General features: G+C 43.2%; 1 protein-coding gene across 1 annotated transcript in view; it reads right to left on the reverse strand.

Moving 5' to 3' along the window:
* Positions 1-10,198: 10,198 nt before the first annotated feature.
* The window catches only part of LOC138283591 (uncharacterized), a 47,732-nt gene continuing 36,168 nt past the window's right edge, over positions 10,199-21,762 (reverse strand). The window contains exons 9-10 of the mRNA XM_069221530.1: positions 16,646-16,766; positions 10,199-12,508 (exon numbers count right to left, since the gene is read on the reverse strand). Coding sequence (XP_069077631.1) covers positions 16,662-16,766 — 105 coding nt within the window. The 3' untranslated portion in view covers positions 10,199-12,508; positions 16,646-16,661. The remainder of the gene's footprint in view (positions 12,509-16,645; positions 16,767-21,762) is intronic.

Raw genomic sequence — 21,762 nt, forward strand, 5'->3', positions numbered from 1 at the left:
CTATGCCCTGGGACATATCCCCAACATCATTGATGCCATTGATGGTACACATGTGGCATTTGTCCCCCCAACACCGGAGAAATTAACAAGTGTTCAGGAATAGAAAAAGTTATCACTCTATGAATGTGCAGATGGTGTGTTTGGCTGACCAGTACATCCCCCATGTGACTGTCAAATATCCTGGCTCTGTGCATGACTTCTTTATTTTGAGGAATATCAGCATCCCATATGTGATGGCTCAACTCCAGAGGCACCGGGTGTGGCTAATTGGTGCGCCCAAGGTCCCCACCTAGTATGTATTGGTGTATGGGTATGGGGTTGTCCCTAAGGGTGAGTTTGTGGCTAACAGGTATCCCTCAATATTTGCAGGTGACTCTGGTTACCCCAACCTTTCATGGCTACTGAACCCAGTGAGTAATGCCAGGACAAGGGCAGAGGAACGTTACAATGAGGCACACGAGCGAACAAGGCGGATAATTGCAAGAACCTTCGGCCTCCTGAAGGCCAGGTTCAGGTGCCTCCATCTGACTGGCGGATCCCTGTACTACTCACCCAAGAAGGTGTACCAGATCATCGTTGCAAGTTGCATGTTGTACAACCTGGCCTTGAGACGCCAGGTGCCTTTTCTGCAGGGGGATGGGCCTTGAGATGGTCTTGTAGCAGTGGTGGAGCCTGTGGACAGTGAGGAAGAAGAAGAAGATGTGGACAATAGAAGTAATATAATACAGCAGTAATTCCAGTGACACACAGGTAAGACACTGTAACTTCACTTTACTTTTCAGTTTTCTGTTGGACATTGTACATGGCAGCCTGATTTCCCTATGTCTATGGCCACTTACTGTACCCTTTGGCATCTCTATTTTCATATCTCTGTGGCCCACTCTGGCTCCTGGTGTGTTTACTGCTGCCCGCTAAAGGTCATTCCAATGTAAATTTAACTGTACATATGACTTGCAATGCTTTGATAATGTTGTACTAATACATATTTAAATCATTTAACAGACTCCAGATTTGTATTTGTTCCAAGGGTGTTTATTTAAGTGCTCATAAGTAGAGGGTGATGTGCAATGGGCTGGGGTGATGGTGGAGGAAAATCCAGGGTAGAGTCAAGTCTCTTTGTATCACAGGTACCTTGTCTTAGGGGGCATAGGAAGGGGAGCAATGGCAGTTCAAGGTGGACAGGGTGATAGAGTGGGACAGAAGGGTGACAATCAGGAGAGTCTTATTTCCTGGCTGGGGTCTTGGCAATATTCTCTGGCTTCTGCCTGGATCGCAGGGACCGTTTGCGGGATGGTTCCCCTTCTGCAGGGGGTGGGGTGCTGGTGGCCTGTTGTTCCTGTGGCGGGCCTCCTGTCCACTAGCGCCGGCAGAGGTGGAGCGCTGTCCTTCGGTATGGCTAGTGTCAGGAGCCCGTTGGTGTGCCACTGCCTCCCTCATGGTGTTGGCCATGTCACCCAGCACCCCTGCAATGGTGACCAGGATGGTGTAGATGTGTTTAAGGTCCTTCCTGATCTCCAGGTACTGTCCCTCCTGCAGCCGCTGGGTCTCCTGCAACTTGGCTAGTATCTGGCCCATCGTCTCCTGGGAATGGTGGTATGCTTCCAGGATATTTGTGAGTGCCTCCTGGAGAGTGGGTTCCCTGGGCCTGTCCTCCCCCTGTCACACAGCAGTCCTCCCAGCTTCCCTGTTGTCCTGTGCCTCTGTCCCCTGAACCATGTGCCCACTACCACTGACCCCAGGTCCCTGATCGTCCTAGATTTGTGAGTTTGCCTGGGGTCCCTGTAGTGGTGGACACACTGCTGATTGACGTGTCCTGGGGACAGTGGCATGGGCCTGCTGCGTGGGTGCTGTGCTGGGGTTTCCTGAGGGGGGAGGCTCTGTGGTGGGCTGGGACTGTGGCAGGGTAACCAACTGTCCAGAGGTTCCTGATGGGCCAGGTTTGTCATCGTGATCCAGGTGTGCAGAGCTGCTGTCATCACTGTGGGCCTCTTCTGGGGGGACGGGATGTTGCTGGCAAGTCCTCTCCTGTGACATTGAGTAGGGGTCCTGTGGGGATGCAACTGCAGTGTTATTGTATCTGCGTGTGCCATCTTGTGCATTGGTGTGTGACGGCATGCAGGTTGAGGAGTGATAGTAGTAAAGATTTGACTTACCAGAGTCCAGTCCTCCTGCTTCTCCTGCGAGGCCCTCAGGATGCATTATTGCCAAGACTTGCTCCCCCCATGTTATTAGTTGTGGGGGAGGTGGTGGGGGTCCACCGCCAGTCCTCTGTACTGCTACCTGGTATCTTGCAACCATGGAACACACCTTCCCCCGTAGGTCGTTCCACCTCTTCCTGATGTTATCCCTTGTTCTGAGGTACTGTCCCACGGCGTTGGCCCTGTCCACAATTCTCTGCCATAGCTCCATCTTCCTAGCAATGGACGTCTGCTGCACCTGTGATCCGAATAGCTGTGGCTCTATCCGGATGATTTCCTCCACCATGACCCTTAGCTCCTCCCCCGAGAACCTGTGGTGTCTTTGGGGTGCCATGGATGTGGTGTGAGTGATATGATTGAGGGTGTGTGGGGTGCTGTGTTGGGGTGTGTGGTGTGAGGTGTGTGGATGGTGAATGGGTGATGGTGTTTTGTGGCTCTGATTGAGTGCTCCTGGCTTGTCTCTCTCTGTTTACTATCTTTTTTTTTTCACTGTAAGGGGTTGTGGGGAATGTGCATGTGTGTTTTATAGTGGTCTGAGTGTGTGGGTGTGGTGTGTTTGTGTGTCAGGTGTATGTAGTTTGAATTGTCCAATGTGGTGTAGTTTTGTAAGTATGGGTGTATTTTGAGCGCGGCGGTGTGTATTGCCAATGGTTTACCGCGGTTGAAAGACCGCTGCGGTGATTCGTGATACTGTGGGCGTATTCCTGTTGGCATAACGGTGTGGGTTTTGCTGTCACCAGTTTATCACTGACCTTTGGGCTGGTGCACTTGTGTGGGTGTCTGTATAGTGGCAGATTTCTCAGTGTGGGTCATAATACCGGTAGCGGAATACTGCCGCGGTCACGATATGTTGGCGGCCGTCAGCCAAGCGGTAGGTGGCATTTGCCGCCAGGGTTGTAATTAGGGCCTAAGTGCCTTTGTTACACAGCCCTCATTGTTATATAGTTAGAGAGTTGGAGATCAAATATACATCCTCTACCACCAAAGCTAGCCTTACATCAATCTATACAAACAATGTCACAGCAAAGGAGATCATGGAAAGTCGCTTTGGCTCTAGAGAAGTAGAGATGCAGGTCCATTCCTTCTCGCTCCCAAGCAAGGACAGCAGGCAGCAGGGCAGACACAGCATAGCAGGAGTCCATCAAAGTCCAGCAGAGTTCCAGCAGAGTGGCATCCCCTTTAGCAGCACAGAAGTCCATCTCCCTGGCAGAAGGTCCTCAGGTCGAGAAGTGTACTGATTTGGTATGGTCAGATGTCTAGTTCGTATATCCAGTGATGCCTTTGAACTGGGGGAGGCTTAAAAGAGAGGCTTTTGAAGTGCAGAAAGTTCCTGTCCATCCTTCCCTGGCTTCATACGCACTTCATGGGGTTGTGAAGCCATTGTGAGGGCTCAGGAACCAGCCCATTCAGGTTGTCAGCTCCTCTGTCCCATCCTCCCTGGGATGGCCCATTAACATGCAGGTGGACACTCAGTCATACCTATGCTACCTTTGCGTGTAGCTGTCTAGAGGGAAGTCACAAAACCCAGCTGTCACCCACCCCAAACGTGTATTTAGAGACAGGCAGATGACACCAAATGGGTTGTAGTGTGGTTAGGTATATGTATCCTTTACACGTTTGCTTCAGGCGTTAGGCCTTTGTGCACTTTGCCCTGGGTGTATTTTTATTCCTTTGCTTGCAGCATTGAGCCCCCGTGCACTTTGCTCTAAATGCATTTTATTCAGCTTCGTACTGTTATTTTTTCAATAGCCAGTTCTACGGTTTTGTTTTATTTTCCAGTATCATACTGTTTGGCCTATTTATGGGCTGGAGTTCTCAATAACACATTCTTGCTCACTCTGGGCTCCAGTCAAGGATACAGTCTGGTACATTGCCGATAGAAGTGGTAGGAGTTTAGTCTTTGAATACATTCTTGCATAGGGACATTTTGTGATCACACTGACATGTTAGTTATAAAAACACTTCCTTGTCATAATACACGCAGGAGGGAGATTCCGACCAGGGAACCACAACTAGACGCTGACTGCCTTGTTGCAGATGCTGAACCAGATCACAGGCCTTTGCTCAGGTATTAGGGTTGATGGCTTCCTAGGGAATCTGAAAGGCAAGCTAATGGCTTAACATGCTGTGCTCTAAATATAATCTATTGAGAGAGAATAGAATCTATTAACACCATGATAGCGTTGTTTTTATGTTCCACTCTCATAGTGACTATTTCAATCCTACTGTGTTGTATGGTTCTGGTTATTGCGGCTCATGCCTTAATATCTAACCTACAGTCGTTTTATTAAAGACAATCTATAAAACGTAAACTGCCTTTGTCATTTGTATATGAGATCATGCGGTAAATGAGAGAGCTGGTTGGGACCTGAGTGACCACGACTTCCCTGAGAAGTTCTATAGATGTCATGCGCTCGGCTGCCTAATCATCCCTTCCCCTTGAGAGAGATGAGGCACTGCTAGTTAGCTGGAGCAAAACCGGATTGAAGGTAACAAAGGTCCTTCTAAGTGGGTAAGACTCAGTCCCCCACACCAGGAACGACCCTGCTACCCAGAAATCCAGTAGTCTCATTTAGGATAATGAGAGCCCACGCGACAGGGTAAAGTAAGAAAATGGCAACTTTCTAAAAGTGGCATTTTCAGGATTACAAATTCAATGTTCGACTTCACCATGAGATGTGATATTAGATTTAAATGTTAAATGTGATAATAAAATGTAATAAGGTTATCACAGTGTTATCCTATGAGGGAGATGGGCTTTGCAGTAGTGAAAAATTAATTCAAGAGTTTTTCATTGCTAGGACATGCAAAAACTAACAGGACATACCCTACATTTTAAATACATTGCCCCCTGCCCTTGGGCTGTTCAGGGACTAACCTAGGGGTGACTTATTTCTAGTTAAAAGGAAGGTTTTGGCCTGAGAAGAGGGTTAACTTGCCAGGTGACATGGCAGTTAAAACTGCTTATACAGGCTCTGCATTGGTAGGTCTGACACACATTGAATGGCTACTTCAGTGGTTTGCACAATTGGTTCTGCAGGCTCTCTAGTAGCATTTAATTTACAGCCCCTTTGCACATGTAGTGCACTTTACTAGGGACTCATAAGTAAATTAAATATAGCAATTGTGGCTAAGCCAATGTTTCAATGTTTTAGCAAGAGAGCATAAGCACTTTAGCACTGGTTAGAAGTGGTAAACTACAGAGAATATTAAATTCAACAAAAATGAATTCAGCAAAAAGGGGAAGAGGAGGCAAAATGTTTGGGAACGACCCTACAGAAAGGACCAAGTCCAACAAGAACCCTTCCAGCCTAAAGCCAGGGGAGACTAATCAATAGCTTGATGGACTTCCCTTTTTAGGTGACAGGACATAGACAATGGTTCTCTACTACAGGGGCATTTGCCAGTTCTATGTCTCTCTGAATTCAGTTTGGTCCCTCTGTTTATAATCTCCTGAACCACTGAATTGACCCATGGGAAACCCTTCTCCTCATCTGTGGACTCAATCTATGCAGCACCTAACCTTAACTTGCTCACAGATGCAATCAAGTAAGCAGACAGTACCACCATGGCCAAGAAAGTGATGTGACCCGTTCCATCCCTTGTATTAGACTTCTGTCCCCAATCCAAGGAAATCTCTGTCCATAAGGACAACAATCAACAGAGGCCACTGACAGTAGTCTGGGTCAAGAGTGAACCCCCAGGCCATCCAAGGGCCTCTTACAGGCTGTGGTTTCTCATAGTGGGGGGCAGTAGCCCCTAGTATCTTGACCCCTTTCTTCACTCACCTTCCACCAGTTCAGGGGTGATATCATGAAACTTGCCCTTCAACCCAGGGAATGTACCCTCAGCCTGAAAATGTGCTTAGCAAGCCAGGACTTCTGGGGGAGTACCACTAACCCCCTTCAAAGGAGACACACTCTGCGTGTGTCATGCTAGAATCTGCCAGATGCAGGTCCCCAGCCCTCCGTCTCTGTGACGGTGCATGGAGCCCACCTGGCCAAAAGTGACCTCACCACTTGAGTTGCTCTGTTCTCAGAGCTGGCAACCCTTGAACCACTGGTCTTCCCACTGTTGACTGCTTCCACCTACTACCCCTCCATCTTGCCCCTTTACCCTATGCTGTGAAGTGGTAGCCCGAGAAAATAGACCTGGTAGGGAGCCTGTGGCCGCCACTCGATTCAGCTCCTATGACACTGTGGAGCTCTCATCAGTGGATGGTCTCTTGCTACAGACCAGGTCCCCATGCTTGTGCCCCCTCATGGAGGAACACAAGCTCTAGAGCTGGTAATAGGGCATCCCGGGCCTTTGCACACCCCAGCCTCCCCTCTTACACTTAGAAAGGACATGGGGCCTTCCCACACTGGGACCTCTCTGGGTTAGTGCATACCTCCCTCTCACTCTGTTGGATCAATTCCTAATACGCTTCCAGACACTCTGGTACCCACCCAGAGGTCTGCCTCCTTTGCATGTTTCCTGTGGTCAGTGAATTTGGAATCAACCAGGTATTGGCGTACCTCTGGGAAAGTGACTGAACATGTGTTCTCTAGAAATCAAATTGTACAGCCTCTTATTGGTGTTTACTTCATTACCCTTCACCCAACCATTCAGTACCTTGCAAAAGTAACCCAGGAAATCCCCCCAGGACTGATGAGACAGTTTCTGACTGCCCCTGAATTTCAAACCTAAATTCTTTTGGAGTGAGTCCATATCTCTTGACAAGGGTCTTCTTCATGGTAGGATACCTCCGTCTGATCCACTTTGGTACGGCCAGTAAAGCTTCCCTACCATAACAAGGCATATGCCTCCATATGCCAGCTCCTAAGTCCCCCTCAGGGATCCTATGCACCTGTAGAGTAACCTCATATGCCTCAAACCACGTCTATGTCATCCTCCTCCTTGGAGTCAGGCATCAAGGGTGTGTGAATTGTTCCTTCACCACTGGACACTGCGGTTTCACTGCCACCATTCCTGCTAGACTCTACCAGCTGTATGAGCCAGCAAGATCATTTTTTCTTCCAAGGCTCTCTCAGCCTCATCTTTTCTTTGTTCTGCCCGATAGCAAGTTTCTTCTTGGCTAAGGTTCTCTCAGCCTCCGGCCTCCTCTCCTTTGCTAGGGCTTTTCCAACCTTAGCTCTTTTCTCCTCTGCAGCCAGTTGGGAAAGCTGCAGCCTCAGGTTCCTCTCAGCGTATATGTCACTTAACTGCTCCGGCGACAGGGTTTGGGAGGAGACACCAGCATTGGATCCAGCAGAGGATTCCCTCTCTGGGGGCTCCCCTCTCTCCCCTGGAGCCTCTGCTAAGTCATTTTTCTACTCCTCTTCCTCCGTCCAAGGACCACTACTTTCTTGGGGCTCTGGTTTGGGATCCTCCAGGTAGTACCAGGGCTCTACGTTCTTGAATCCTAGAACGCCAAAGGGGTCATCCTCCTCAGACACCTCCTCAGAGTCATCACCCTCCTAGTTCTCTGCTTCCTGTATCCAATATGCTTATTCGTATACACACAGAGTTTTCTGCAGGCCTATATTAGTGGACCTCTTTTTCACATGCACCCCCCTCTTCTTGCAGAAATCCTTCAGCTCCCTCATAATGTGGTATGCTATGCAGTTCAGTTCCATGAACATTCTGGCAATGTATCAGTGGTGCTAAAACAAGAGTCCCAGGTCTCAGAAGGTGAATCAGGTGTCAAATTCAGAAAAATGCCCAATTGAGAGAACAAAAAGGAAAAAAAACTTGTAATGGTCTTCTGTGTGGAATGGAGGTGTACACCAAATCACTGTAAGGCACGGCACAAACACAAGTTCTATCCTCACTGCTGATCACTAATGTTAGAAAGTGGGGTTCTGGTTGTCAGAGGTATGCACCTTGTCCAAGCAGGAACCACAATCCCTGTCAGGGTAAGTCACCAAGACACCCCACACCCCAGGTTAACCTGCGTTCACCCTCTAGCAGCTTGGCACAGAGCAGTCAGGCATAACTTAAGAGGCAATGTGTTAAGTATTTGTGCAACACTTCAAACAGTAAGACAGTAACAGCACCACATAAAACGATGCCAAACATGGCTAAACAAATAGAACTTAATTTAATAAGTAAAACAAGACCAAAACAACAAAAAATCCAATGAGTAGAACTTGAGTTATGAATTTGTTAAATTAAACACCAAAATAGAACTTAGAAGCAAGAAGTGCCAACTGGGGGTATCTGGTCATGCCAGACCGGGACAAAGTAAAGAGTTCAGATGGACCCCAATGGAGTGTGGGCTGGCTACAGGGACTCAGTGAGGCCTGCTGCACAAAAGCACATACTGGAGCGATGCGTCGGTGTAAAACCCCGCAGTCAAGGTGATGCATCAACCCTTTCCATGTAGTGGCAAAGATGCGTCGATTTTCTCCACACAGCAGCGGCTATGCATCATGTATGAGATGGAGATGGAGTGGTACCAAAGGTGATGCGCCTAGTCAGATCTGCTCCGGAGAGGCGATGCTTTGACTCCAATCCACGCAATGTGGCAGATGCACCAGTTCTGGTTGATGTGCCTGTTCCAATCTACGGTTCAGCAGAGATGCATTGATTTTGACTGAATAATCCCTTTATACCCACTTCCAAGGGCCCAGAACTAGATTGGCACCACTTGGCAAGGCAAGAGTCCAAGTGCTGTAGCAGGTAAATTAGAAGTCTTTAGTGTCCTTGAAACGTCAGAAAACAGGAGGCAAGCCAACAAGTCCTTGGAGTCACTTTGGTTCTGGGTTGAGAGATGCAGTTCCAGTCCTTCTCACTACCTGGTAAGGAGGGCAGCAGGTCAGCACTGTAGAGCAGTAGTCCAGCAGAGTAGCATTCCAGCAGATTGGCAGCCCTTGTAGCAGCACAGCAGTCCTTCTTCCTAGCAGAGTATCCACAGGTCCAGAAGTGTACTTAGTTGGTCATGTCTAAGGTTCTGTACTTATACCCAGTTGTGTCCTTGAAGTGTAAGAGACTTCAAAGAGAGGCCTTAGAAGTGCCCAAAGTGCCTGCCTTTCCTGTCCTGGCTCTAGACTTACTACAGGCGGATATGAAGCCCTTTGTGTGAGGAGAGGACATAGCCCATTCAGATATGTGTCAGCTCCACCCGCCCATCCTGCCCAGGATGACACATCAGGCTGTGGATGGCCCATCAGTCACACCTAAGATTCCTTTGTCCATGGGTGTCTAGAGGGAATGCTCAAAGCCCAGCTGTCACCCACCCCAGACTTGTATTGAGAGACAGGCAGAAGGCACCTAACTGTTAAAATAAGAAAATTACAACTTTCTGAAAATGCCATTTTCAAAATTACAGTTTAAAGTCCAACTTCACAATGAGTTGTGATTTTAAATTGCGATTCTAGAGAAACCAAACTTGGGGGTCCCATCTATTTCCAATTGGAAATTACACTTATAAAATATAATAAGATAATCCCGATGTTATCCTATGGGAGAGATAGGCCTTTCAGTAGTGAAAAATGAATTTAAGAGTTTTTCATCACTAATAAGCCAATGTTACCCCAGAAAGCACAAGCACATGCCCAGAACCCTAAGGCTATCGAAAAAATGAAAATGAAACCAGCAAAAATGGAAGGAGGAAGGCAAAACGTTTGATGGTGACCCTGCCAGGTCTAAAAGTTTTAACAATTCTACCTTTTCTTGGTCTCATACACAGTTTTTTCTTTTCCTTCCATAGTCATTATTCCTCTGATGCACTCTATTTCCTTTTCCTCCCTCCCCATACTCACATTGAATGCTACCTAGTTGGCTCAGAAATCAGGTTTCTGAAACTATTCATTTAATTGGTTGAGACACGGTAGTCCATAACAGAGCAAATAAAATCAGTTTATTGCAATACATAGGCACAGGACCACATGCCTCTGATAAATTAACCAATAATTATGAGGTTCAGATCACAAATCATAAAAGATATGTTCACATGTCTTTATTGGATGCATATCAATGTAAATTTTATTTTATCCCATCATCATTTCCAAGAACAGATAAAGTTTTGCACAAAAGATCCATCCAGTTGTTCTTTCACATTTCAAAACAAAATCTCCCACAGAATATGAATACATTGTGGTCAATATCACTGACTAACTAGATATTTTATGTTTTTATATTTATCAACTAGTTACAGAACATTTACATGATGATTGTGTGATAGTGAATTTCTTCTAAATCATCAACCTTTGCTTACAGAGCTTTCTACCTGGTAAAGGGGACCCAGACTGAGAATTTCAAATACTAGCAGGTATTGTATACATTTTGCAACAATCACAAATGTTCCCAAACAGACTTGCACTGTTTTATTGTGTATTTATATAAATCACAGAAATTAAGTTATCTTTTTTAACTTGTACAATATAACACAATTTCTAACTCAAAAACGGTATACTGTCCTACATGGTTATTAAGTCATGTAAATGGATGCATAATTAATTTCTCTTGATTTGCTCTTTGTAACATATGTCAGAAGGTGGATTTATTTCTCTTTTCGGTACTTGTCTGCTTTCTTTGAAAAGGTCCTATTTCCCACTTTAAGCTACAATGATACAATTTAGCAGCTAAATACTGGTGTCAAATTATTTTCCCTACTTTTAGAATCATTAACAAATTCTTTATTGTGAATACACACAATTTGAAAGTGGAGTTTGTGGAAACCAGGGTCAAGAATAAAGCCTATTTTTTAACTTGACCAACATGATGAAAATCAAAGAGATAATGAGATGCAAAAAAGATCTGCAAATGTTGTCCTTTACACTAGATTGATTGTTAGTGGTGTATGGCTCAGATATAACAATTAGATATTCACATTAAAAAATACAGTAAAACAAGGTCTAGAATTCTGTGTGCCCAACTAAGAGCATCTCCTTTATTTTATTTACTGAAATATTTTCTACAAACCATTATTTATGCTCTCAGCAGCGACGCTATGTATGTTCAATAAATTCAACAACACATTCAGTATGACAGCCACTAATTTATTTTATTCAGATAATGATGAATGTAATTTATGTGAATAACAAGTGGAAGTAACTTCTATGGTTATTTTGTACTATGAGTATTTACAATTTGCTGAATTATTAAAGCAAACAGAGGAAGTTTCGCAGAAACCAACTAATTTATAACCATAGTTTTCAATTTCTTTTGAGAACAGCATTTTTTAAAAGAGAAATGGGTGGGTAAATATTGTATGAATGGCCCCACCTCATGATTTTTGACTTTTTAGGATTAAATCTTTTGAGAAATACATGTAAAATGGATCTACTTAGACAGTTAAATGGTTGGATAAATTCATTTTTGATTGAGAACCTTTGTATATATTTTCAAACATCTACTACCCCTTACTCATAAACAATGAAGTTATTTTAACGAGGTGTTTTACAGTGGAAATCAATGACATTTGAAGTGCTTATATTTCAGAAATACTCATAGTATCCCCAGCAGTTATTATACCAACATACTTGTTGTCTGTTTCATTGAGTTAGACAGGGTGCAGTAGTACATGATAGGATCTCCAGGATAGGCCGCAGATTCTTGTGATATTTTTAAATGGTAAATGTTGGCTATTCATATTTCAATAAAGATAAATTATTGATAATTTTCATTTTTCTTAGGAGAACTTCCACATCTTCATGCATTTTCTCAAGTTTACCAGGGTTGTTCATTCTTAACAATGTTTAATTCAAACACGTCTTTTAGGTAATAATAAAAATGGTATCTCACGAAGACACATATCTTCCAAATGTGTTTTGCTATATTGTAAATTCTGGTTACATTACATAAAAGTTTTGCCGATGCTGAATTCATAGGCTAATTTTTGAAGCAGTAAACTATTCAACAGGCAATGAAACGCCTCAAAGTAGCAAAAATACTTTTTATCCAAAAAAGCTTTCAAAGCTATTACTATAATACAATATTTTGGCTACAAAGCATAGATGTCTAACTCCATAGTGCAGACAGTGAGCATTGGCAAAGTGAAATGTCTGTGGCCAATAGATAGCTAAATTTGGCATGAACAAGTTCAGTATAAAAATCTAATTGTCAACTCCAAAATATTTCTTCATAGACATGAAAGTGCAGTTCATCAAAATGTTTTGATAGTGATGTTCCCAAACAGATGCTACACTTTGGTAATGTAACGAACACCAGGGATTTAAGACAGCACATTGATCATATCTGCTGACATGACTTGTGTGTGTATTTGAAGACTATGGAGCGTATCTCCATCAGTTTTCAGTTATTGTACGGCATCTTCATTAGTTTCACAGCAATAGCAAACATCAACCAGCACCATGGTCTTCTTCCTAGAATAGGATAAGACATATTTTGTATGATTTTGTGTATATGTGTACCCTGCTTCAGTAAACAAATAGTAGGACATTCATAGGCAATCATTGGCATTAAACAGTCTTATATAGAATATGTACATAGGCACCATGTCACACTGTTGAAAAGATCACCTGAACTTGTGAACATTGTCTCCCATGATATCACAATTAAAGATACAAGAACCATCCACTAGCACTGAAAAAAGCCAAAGGTTACAGGGACGTAGTAGCTATGGTCTGAATATACCCATACAAAACTGAGGGTGTGAGTTATAGTTACCTTAAGGCGCAAGTTATAGTTACTTGAAAGAACTCTAACTATAATGGCTGGATTTCTATGGTTTTGTACGAGTACATTCAGAACCTAACTATAACATCCCTGCAACCTTTGTTTTTTTCAGTGAATTTCTATGTTTCTTTTAATGTATAGTAATTTTCATTACTATATGTTACTCCAAACTTACTACGCAGGGCCTTTGGCCGTGTGAGGGGCTGGGTGGCCACAGGGACTGGGGCCAGGCCCTGAGGTCAGCCCTCTATAGTACTTTTCATTACTATATGTTATTCCAACCAGCGCCGCGCACGGCCAACCCCTGTAAGCACCCAATTGTGCACAGCCTTCACCCATGCACTTATGGGGTTGCCTGCCAGGGCTGTACTGCAGCCAACCCCTGTGGCAAGCACCCCTGTGCTCCCAACCCCATGCTGTGCACGCCCCTTTGGCCATGCATGGCAAGAGTTGGACGCACCCTCTTTGGGTGTGAGAATAGGTGTGAGAGGGTGTATCTGAGAGTGAGAATGGCTGTCAGAGTGTCTGCCTGCATGTGAGAGTGCGTACATCATTGTTTTAGTGGGTGCATCACTATGTCCATGGGTCTGTGAGTGGGTGCTTGACGGTGTCAGTGGGTCTGTGAGTGGGTGTGTGACAGTTTGAGTGGATTTGTGAGTGGGTTCATAACTGACTTAGTGGGTCTGTGAGGGTCTGACTGGGCTGTGAGTGAGTGCATGAGTGTCTGAGTGGGTCTGTCAGTGGGTGCGTGAGTGTCTGAGTGGGTCTGTCAGTGGGTGCGTGAGTGTCTGAGTGGGTCTGTCAGTGGTTGCGTAAGTGTCTGGGTGGGTGTGTGAGTGGGTAAAAGATTGAAAGAGAGAGAGTGAGTAAGAGGGAGAGAGATAGGTTTTTAGGCTTTGATATGTGCATACTTAAAATGAGATACTTCTGTACAAATTAAAAAGAAAAATATATTTGGTATTTAAAAAGAGTAAGATTTCCTTTCAGTACAGGCCTTAAAGATTTGTATTTAAAAAAAAGAGGGAATCTAGTCCAGCTTGACTCGAACCCTGAACGCTGAGTGTGAAGGTCTGAGCCCTTCACACTGAGCTATTGTGTTTTTTCAGTGTTTTTTTTTTTTTTTTTCATTCATGGGCTATCTGGAACTGTGAGGTCCCTATTTATTTTTTTATTTTTATGTTTTTATTTAAAAAAATGCTCTTTACGGGCTATCTGGCACTGCAGGGGATGCCTTAAGGCTTCCCTGGCGGTGCCATTGCTTCCGCAAGCAGGGAGCTGCTTTAACAGCAGATCCCTGCTTGCTGAAGCATTTCATCTCCGTCCTCTGCATGCATGCAGAGAATAGGGAACAGAGATGAATGCTCCACTGTTTGACAGCGGACCTACTTTACAGGTCCTTCTGTCAAACAGTGGAGTGTTTGCAGTGGCTTGGCTGCAGCTGCAGAGCTGCAGCCAAGCCACAGCAATCAGCTATATCCCGGGGGTTGGCACCTCGGGAGATATTAGTAGCTGGCCCGGGGGGGGGTCCCCAGGGCCATCAGTGGCTCCAATAGGGATGCTGTGTGGCCCCCCCTCCAATGTTAAGATAACCCCAGGGAGGTGGTAGTCCCTGGGTCTATTGTGGGTCTGAAATGAACCCCTTCACTATTTTAATGCTTTGCCCCAGGCGATGGTGGTCAGTGGAGCACAGGGGGCCATGGGCCCCCCCTGCATATATTTAAATCAAACCCCCGGGGAGGTGATATTCATCAGGGCACAAGGGGTGCAGGCCCCCTGCATAAATTAGATTGAAAGCCTTGAGGAGGTGGTGGTCCCTGGGGCTGTGGGGGCTGGGAGGCCCCCCACACAAAATTAGCAGTGCCCCGGGACGTGGCCTACCCAGGGGCCTATCAAAAAACAGCCTGCGCTTGTTTTTTTAAAAATATTTTGTGCCGCCAATACACGAATATTATGGGGGAAAAAGTATTTTAAAAAATGTTTTTTGCTTTGGAGGGATCCCTCCTGGACCCCCCCATCATAGCTTACGGGTCAGGATGACTCGACCCTGGCCCCTTTTTATTTTTTTTAACTTTTTTACTGGGACTCGGCTGAAACCGAGTCCCAAGATTGCTGCCAACTCTTCCTGGTTTGAAATGTTGGCAGCTAATCAGAGCTGTGAATCCCTGCACAAGCTCATCTTTGTTCCCAACTACTTCCCGACCAGAGATATACAAATTTGAATTTCGCTAAATTTCTCAAAATTTACAGAACAGATTTCCACCAAATAAGCAAAAGTGTAATCTGCCTACTGAAAGCTAACTTTCTGCCAAATTTGTTGTAATTCCGTCTGGTGGTTCGGGCTGTAGAAGTGTCTAAAGGTCTATCGCGATTAGTGTGGGAAGCACAACTTTTTGTAAACCCCCTTTTACTCAGCCCTGGCTTGGCGGATCACCCTGACACCCCGACGTGACACCTTTAAAAAAAAAAGAAAATGTGAAGATTTGTCAAATGGTGTCAAAGATATAGACAAGACAAAAAACGTTTTTTTCTATGGACACATGGTCCCAAATATGAGTACATAGTGGCGACCACTATATATATATGGTATCTGTTCAAAGCAGACCTTAGGTATATGCTTGTTTTATGATTACTCCAGGAGTATTACTTGACTAAACAGTTTTTCAAAGAAATGTAAAGAAATACTAGACAGAATATTGTCTAATTGCACTTTGATATTTTTGGCATCTCACATACAATATGTGTGCTTCATTGCTTATTTAATGTGTACAATAGTGGAATAGGTAAAGATGGTGTGCACTCTGCAGCTCGACCCCACAATATCAAAGAGATACAATATTGAGGAAAAATATAGAAAAAACAAATATCAACAAGTCTTGATATTCCATATGTAACCCCAAATATATGTCCCTATGTGGTGCATATTACTTCAATATACATAGAAGTGCAGCTAGGAATACTAAATCTATACTTGCCTGTATGAATTTACTTTTCAATATTTTGCCCCTCAATATTCTATTATATTGATATTCCGAGGGTTGGTATTCAGTAGTACAGTCAATAAATACGACAGTGGGATGAGGGAATGAAAAGATGATTTCACTCGTTTAGCTTTACACTTGAGAGGTCAATGTTTGATTGACAAACACAGTGACTCCAGGTCTGTGGATTGTAGTCCTTTAACCAAATTCCTCAACTAATTGCAAATGATGCCAAAGGGTGAATGTGCATGCACCTTATTCACAAAAAGAATTTAATAAAAGCAATAAACCTTCTATGGAGTGGAATTGGCTCTTTCATGCAGCTCCTGTGTGTCATCTACTTATCATGACTATTTTCTGAGGCTTATCTAGAATTTTAATTAACTGAATTGTTTCCTTTTGTGATTTCACTATTTAAACTAATTCTTACTTTTCACAACATGGATACCTTATAAATATTACATCAATTTAAAATATTCAGATACGCTTCAATAGTCGTACTTTTATTAATAAGTCATGGTTAGCCATGGTTTATTCAATGTCAGCTTTTGATGGCCTGTGGGTAACCTCTTTTGACCTTACCTTTAACTGTATGCATGACATTTTTGGTGGGTGTGAAGTTTATGGGACCGATTACAAGCTGGGCAGTTTTCACAAGTATTAAACAAGATACTCAAACGAAGGGAGTGTAAAGGAATTTAAGAGCAAAGGATGGGTTAAAACTTTGGATAGCAGAGGCATTTTTCAACCTTAAATGGTGAAGTGCTGAAAAAAGAAACTTAATTAAGAAATCAACAAAATGTCATTACGATATACTCATTGTACTGGTGCTTTAGTTGTACATACCTTCCACGAGTTAACCCTACAAACTTGGAAACCTCATGGGACGATAGTTTGTTGTATCTTCGAGCAATAACTGGAGGTTTATGTCATCCATTGGATGAAATAACGAGCAGAAGGCGTAATACTACCAAAAACAAAACAAAGATAAGCATACAGTGAGGCCAGTGTTTTGAAAGCATCCAATTTTCACATTGGTAAATTTAATAAAAGAAAGAATAATAAAAGACGTGCTTTACTTTTACATTACCTAGATAGATCATTGTGCAGGAAACGTTGCATGCTATTTTGGACACAGTGAAGTATATTTACTTGACTCAGCTTCACAATGGATGAGATAAAACAGACTCGCTGTGTCTATGACTTGTGCAAGAGATTTGTAAATGATATTGTACAAAAGGTTATACATGATACCAGTGATGACTGGTGACTTTTAAAAATGGTCTTGGTTTAAACTCAATCCTGAATTTTCCTGTTCTTACAAGCACAGCAAAAGCGCTGTGGGGTACTTTGCCCGAAAAATGTGCTTAATGATATGCTAAAATTATGGATTTTGAAGCATATTAAATAAATAGTAGGAACACTCATAAAATTCAGATAATGGTTGTTTTGCCAAGTAAGCTAATGTACACCATAACCTCGTCTTTTCCTAGAATGTTTTCTCATCTCTTTTTAAGTACGTACTACATATTTTTGCGTGTTACACTTCAATTCTTTAATAATCACCTCATACTTTTGTAACTCCTATCCTGATTGTCATGTCACCCCTTTCCTAGCTATCTCCTTCTCTGTAATTTTTCAGTTTTTCAGTCGTTTCTTGGTTGTTAACTCACCCTTTCTTGAATCTCACCTCATCCATTCCTTGATTCTCTTCTAATCCATCCTTTAGCTGCCCTTTGTCTCTTCCTTAATTGTCTTGCTATCCATTTGTTTGTTGTCTCCCCATGCCTTCCTTGACAATCTCCCCAACACCTTCTGTTTATCACCTCACTTCTTCCTTAAATGCTTCATCACTCCTTTCTTCCTACCTCATCCTTCTCTGATTGTCTCCTCAGGCCCTCTTGGCAGCTCCTCTTTCTGTCATTGAATATATCTTCATCTCTTCTGTCTCTTCAATCCTTTCTTAATTGCAGCCGCACACTTTTGTGATTATTTTCTATTCCCGTCCTTAACTATGTTCACATCCCCTCCCTTGACTACCTCTGCTTTACTTGTCTGTTTTTCCATCCCTCCCTGACAGTCTCTTCACATCTTCTTAGCTACCTCCTTCTTGATTGCCTCCTCTTTCTTTCCTTGGTGGTGCCCTTGCTCATGTTTGTTAACTAACTCATTCTTGTCATCTCATCCTTTCCTTGATTGTAACCTCATTTCTTAATTGACTCTCTCTTCTTCTATTCCATAACTATAATGACTGTCTCCTCACTCCTTTTTATTACCTCAATTTTTTTACATCTCTCCCCTTTCTTTATTTTTCGCTGTCTCCTTACACCTTCCTTGTTTCCTCATCCATTCTTTCACTGCCTCCTCTTCTCTTTCTTGTCACCTAAACCCTGCTTATTCATAACCTCATCTTCATCTTTTCATCTCCTTCACCTTTCCCATCGCTCATCTCCCCCGTCTCTTTCCTTTCAATCACCTCCTTCTTGCATCTAGTCTATCTTCAGTCCCTTTTTCCCTTTTTTCACGTCATACTTCCCCCATTTACCATTTCCTACACCTCCCTCGGAGCTGCATGAAAGTAGGGCTCACACTACCTGTGGTAACCAGTATAATCTGTGAAATGAGATCTGCCCAGGTCGCTGTTTCATCGGCTTCACAAAGGGGAGGGGATGGGAGCTAAGCAGGTTCTGTAAAGATGTCAGAAAACTAGGGCTACCCACCACAGTAAGAAGTACAGGAGTGGGAATGCAGCCATGGGTTCTGCAGCCACAGAATAGGAAGAGCAGAGACAAAAACTGCATAGGTGTGTCATGTGGGAACATGTCCTGCATTAACTGGTATTGCACTTATAATATCTGCTTCTAGGATCCTGTACCAAAACACAATGTAGGAGGAGCTCATATAAAAAATTCTTGTGTTGATATTTTCTGCACCCACAGTTCCTGTACTCACAAGCCCTACATTGGAGGTGCCTCTGGCAATTCCTGGAGTGAATTATCCGGTGCTGTGCTCTACATATATAACTAGAAATTCAAATGTATAATCTCAACTTGAGAAGTCCTATATCCGAATGACCTGCACTAACACATGTTGAGAAAGATCCTGTCCTGACCTCTCTTGCACTAATGCTCTGAGGCCACATGCCTTACACCCACAGGTTCTACACCCATAATTCTTCTAACCACAGGGCCTACACCACCACATCATGTTGAAATAGCCTGTATCTACAGCTACTGCACTAACGTCCGGCACTCACATGTAATGTACACACAACTTTGGCACTAACACTTTATACCCATAAGAATTAAATAAAAAAAATCTGTGGTACAGTCTGAAATAATAACTAATTTCCAGAGCTCCATCAACAATGGTTTGGGAAATATCTCAGTGTAGATGTAGCCAACATCCATTTACCTCGATGCAAGTCATTTGATTTCACTTTAAAGACCTGTGGTATGGTAGCAATGTTGGTAGCTATAGGGTGTAGTAGGTCTTGTCTGAGAATGTTCAGGTAAAAGCTTGCAGTCACATTACAGGCTTTCCCCATAACTGTTGGGTCTCCCTTGGTCGCAGTTTGTGGTTATACCAAAGACTGGCCTAAGATGCCCCTAGGTAACAACATACGGTGTCCTGGTATGCTCTTGGGTGACTTCTATTAACCTCCTTACCAATGCTCAACCCAAGAAACAGAGATGCCTCTTCCCGGAGTGCAACGCAATGCTCAACCCAAGAAACAGAGATGCCTCACCCCGGAGTGCAACGCATGACTACAACTGAGCACGTAAAAAATAGAAAAATTATTATTCACAGAAAGTGCACCTGTATGTGCAACATAATAGATAATTTAGAAAAAGTGTAGCACAGATGCTTATTAAATTAATAGCATTTTGTCAGTAAGAGGAGTTTATCCATACATAGAAAGTTTGCATTCATTGCTTATTTGTTGTGACTTGCTAAATTCCATGTTTTATGTCTATGTGTGCATTCCTTGTAATAAATTATGTTCCCTTTTATTCTGCTTGTGGCAACTGTTAGTCCCTATCCATGCCCGCCACTGTTGGTCACTTTGGGGTGCCTGATCTCAGACTGAGTGTTTGTTAAACATAAGAAAATAACCACAAGCACCACTAATATCTAAGTCAGTTCCTCTGACATGCCTCCTACACATTAAGTGAGAGATGATTTTTTGCAACAAAGATCCTTTTTAACAGATACCTTCTACAAGAAGCCTGTCCCTGGTACTCTCTGAAACATGATCCGCCTGAAACAAACAAGGTGTGTTCCTGGTGTTTGTTTCACAAAGACCTCTACAGATCCTACCTGCATGTAGGTTTGTCTCTGGTTCCCCTGCGAATAAGTCCTGTCCTGGGAAATCCCTGCTTGATGCAAAGTGGGAGTCAGATCTAAACCTGCTAAGGTGTAGCACTTATCAATGCCTAGAGAGACCAGGCTTCAGAACTAATAGGAGAATTCTCAGCACTTCCATACAACCACTATGAGCTCTCAAGTTTTTGCTTCCATACATGAGTAGCTAAGCCTAGCCATGGTTTTTCTTTGCTTCCTGGAATTCAAAGTACTGCTGGTTCTATTAGAAAATTAGAACTACAAGTCCCAGAAAGCAAAGAAAGCCATGGCATGGCTGAGCTGTTCACGCATGGACCTTTAAAACTTGAGAGCTCTGTTTCCACTACGGCACAGGGTCTATGTTTACACCCTCTGAAACCAAATTCAACGTTATCCTAAGCAAACATGTCTATTACAGCACCTGGGTCCCCTCCCACACCCCACAAATACAACCAATATACACAGAATATACCCAGTTCCTATGAAAATTAACTTAACAGTGACGTGTTACTGAAGAGTCAGCATTTTACATTAGATGAGCTGGTACTCTTCTTCACCTCCCAGATATAACCTCTTTATGTACAATCTTCATTTTTTTTTTCACGTCAGTAGTGGCAAAGTTTGAAGCCCATGCTATTTCCAACTCTTTACTGGGTCTTGTAGAGTCTTTGCGGCTTGCCCAATTCCGACTTCTTTGTCACAAGGCCAAAGGGGTGTAACCTTACTGAATGATGGAGAACTGCAAAAAATACAGGCTGAAGCCTAAAGAGCCCAGCCACTGCTAAATGAACGAGACTTCTGTCCTTCACGTAGGGGGGTGGTTCTACACTACTTGGGACCACAGCGGGTCTGGCCTGAAAACACACAAGCCCTGTAAAATATGCAACACCTGGCACATGCGCACTAGCGCATCTGTCTTTCAAACGTGCCTGACAGTCTGAAGCCGAGGATGAACAAGGCCCATGCAGACATAAACAAAACAGTGTCTAATTGGCTGCAGAAAAAAAACAAAGAAATACAAGCCAGAATATTGGGAAGGCTACACTCCAGCGCTTCAAATAACCTACAGCCACTGCATTAAGCATTCTCTTATTGTTAAGTTTTGTGTTGATTTCATTGTGGTTAGCAACTTCTTTAAGTGTTTTCTTGGTGGAGAGGGCACTTTTTTACTAGGAAAGTAGTATTGCTGTCTGGGATAAAAAGAAAAGACCAGTCTTTTCAACTATTTGATGATTTTCATGATGGGCTTTTTTTTTCAAAAATAGGTACAGATACTCATACTCCCTTTGATAATTAAACAAAATGCAAAGTCCTTCATGTACCCGCATGTGCAAGAAGGAAAGCAATTAAGCAGATGATTGTATTCTAACCAACACGAGTAAACTAAAGTGGTATACAAAATTAGCTTGTTTATTAATAACTGTGTAATTGTTACGGTGGCCTACAAAGTTAACAAGCTTTGGTTTAATTTGTGCCTATGCCTCAACTTTCTTGCTTTGATGAGGTTTGAGGAGCAAAACACATCAGGTGTTTCAAGTTATATAGTTTAATCCTCTTTGGCATGTTCAGTAATTTACTAAACCGATCACTTTAAACAGAGTGGTAAGCCCTTAATGCAA

The sequence above is a fragment of the Pleurodeles waltl genome, chromosome 3_1 (assembly GCF_031143425.1).
Source record: "Pleurodeles waltl isolate 20211129_DDA chromosome 3_1, aPleWal1.hap1.20221129, whole genome shotgun sequence".
NCBI classification, from domain to species: domain Eukaryota; kingdom Metazoa; phylum Chordata; class Amphibia; order Caudata; family Salamandridae; genus Pleurodeles; species Pleurodeles waltl.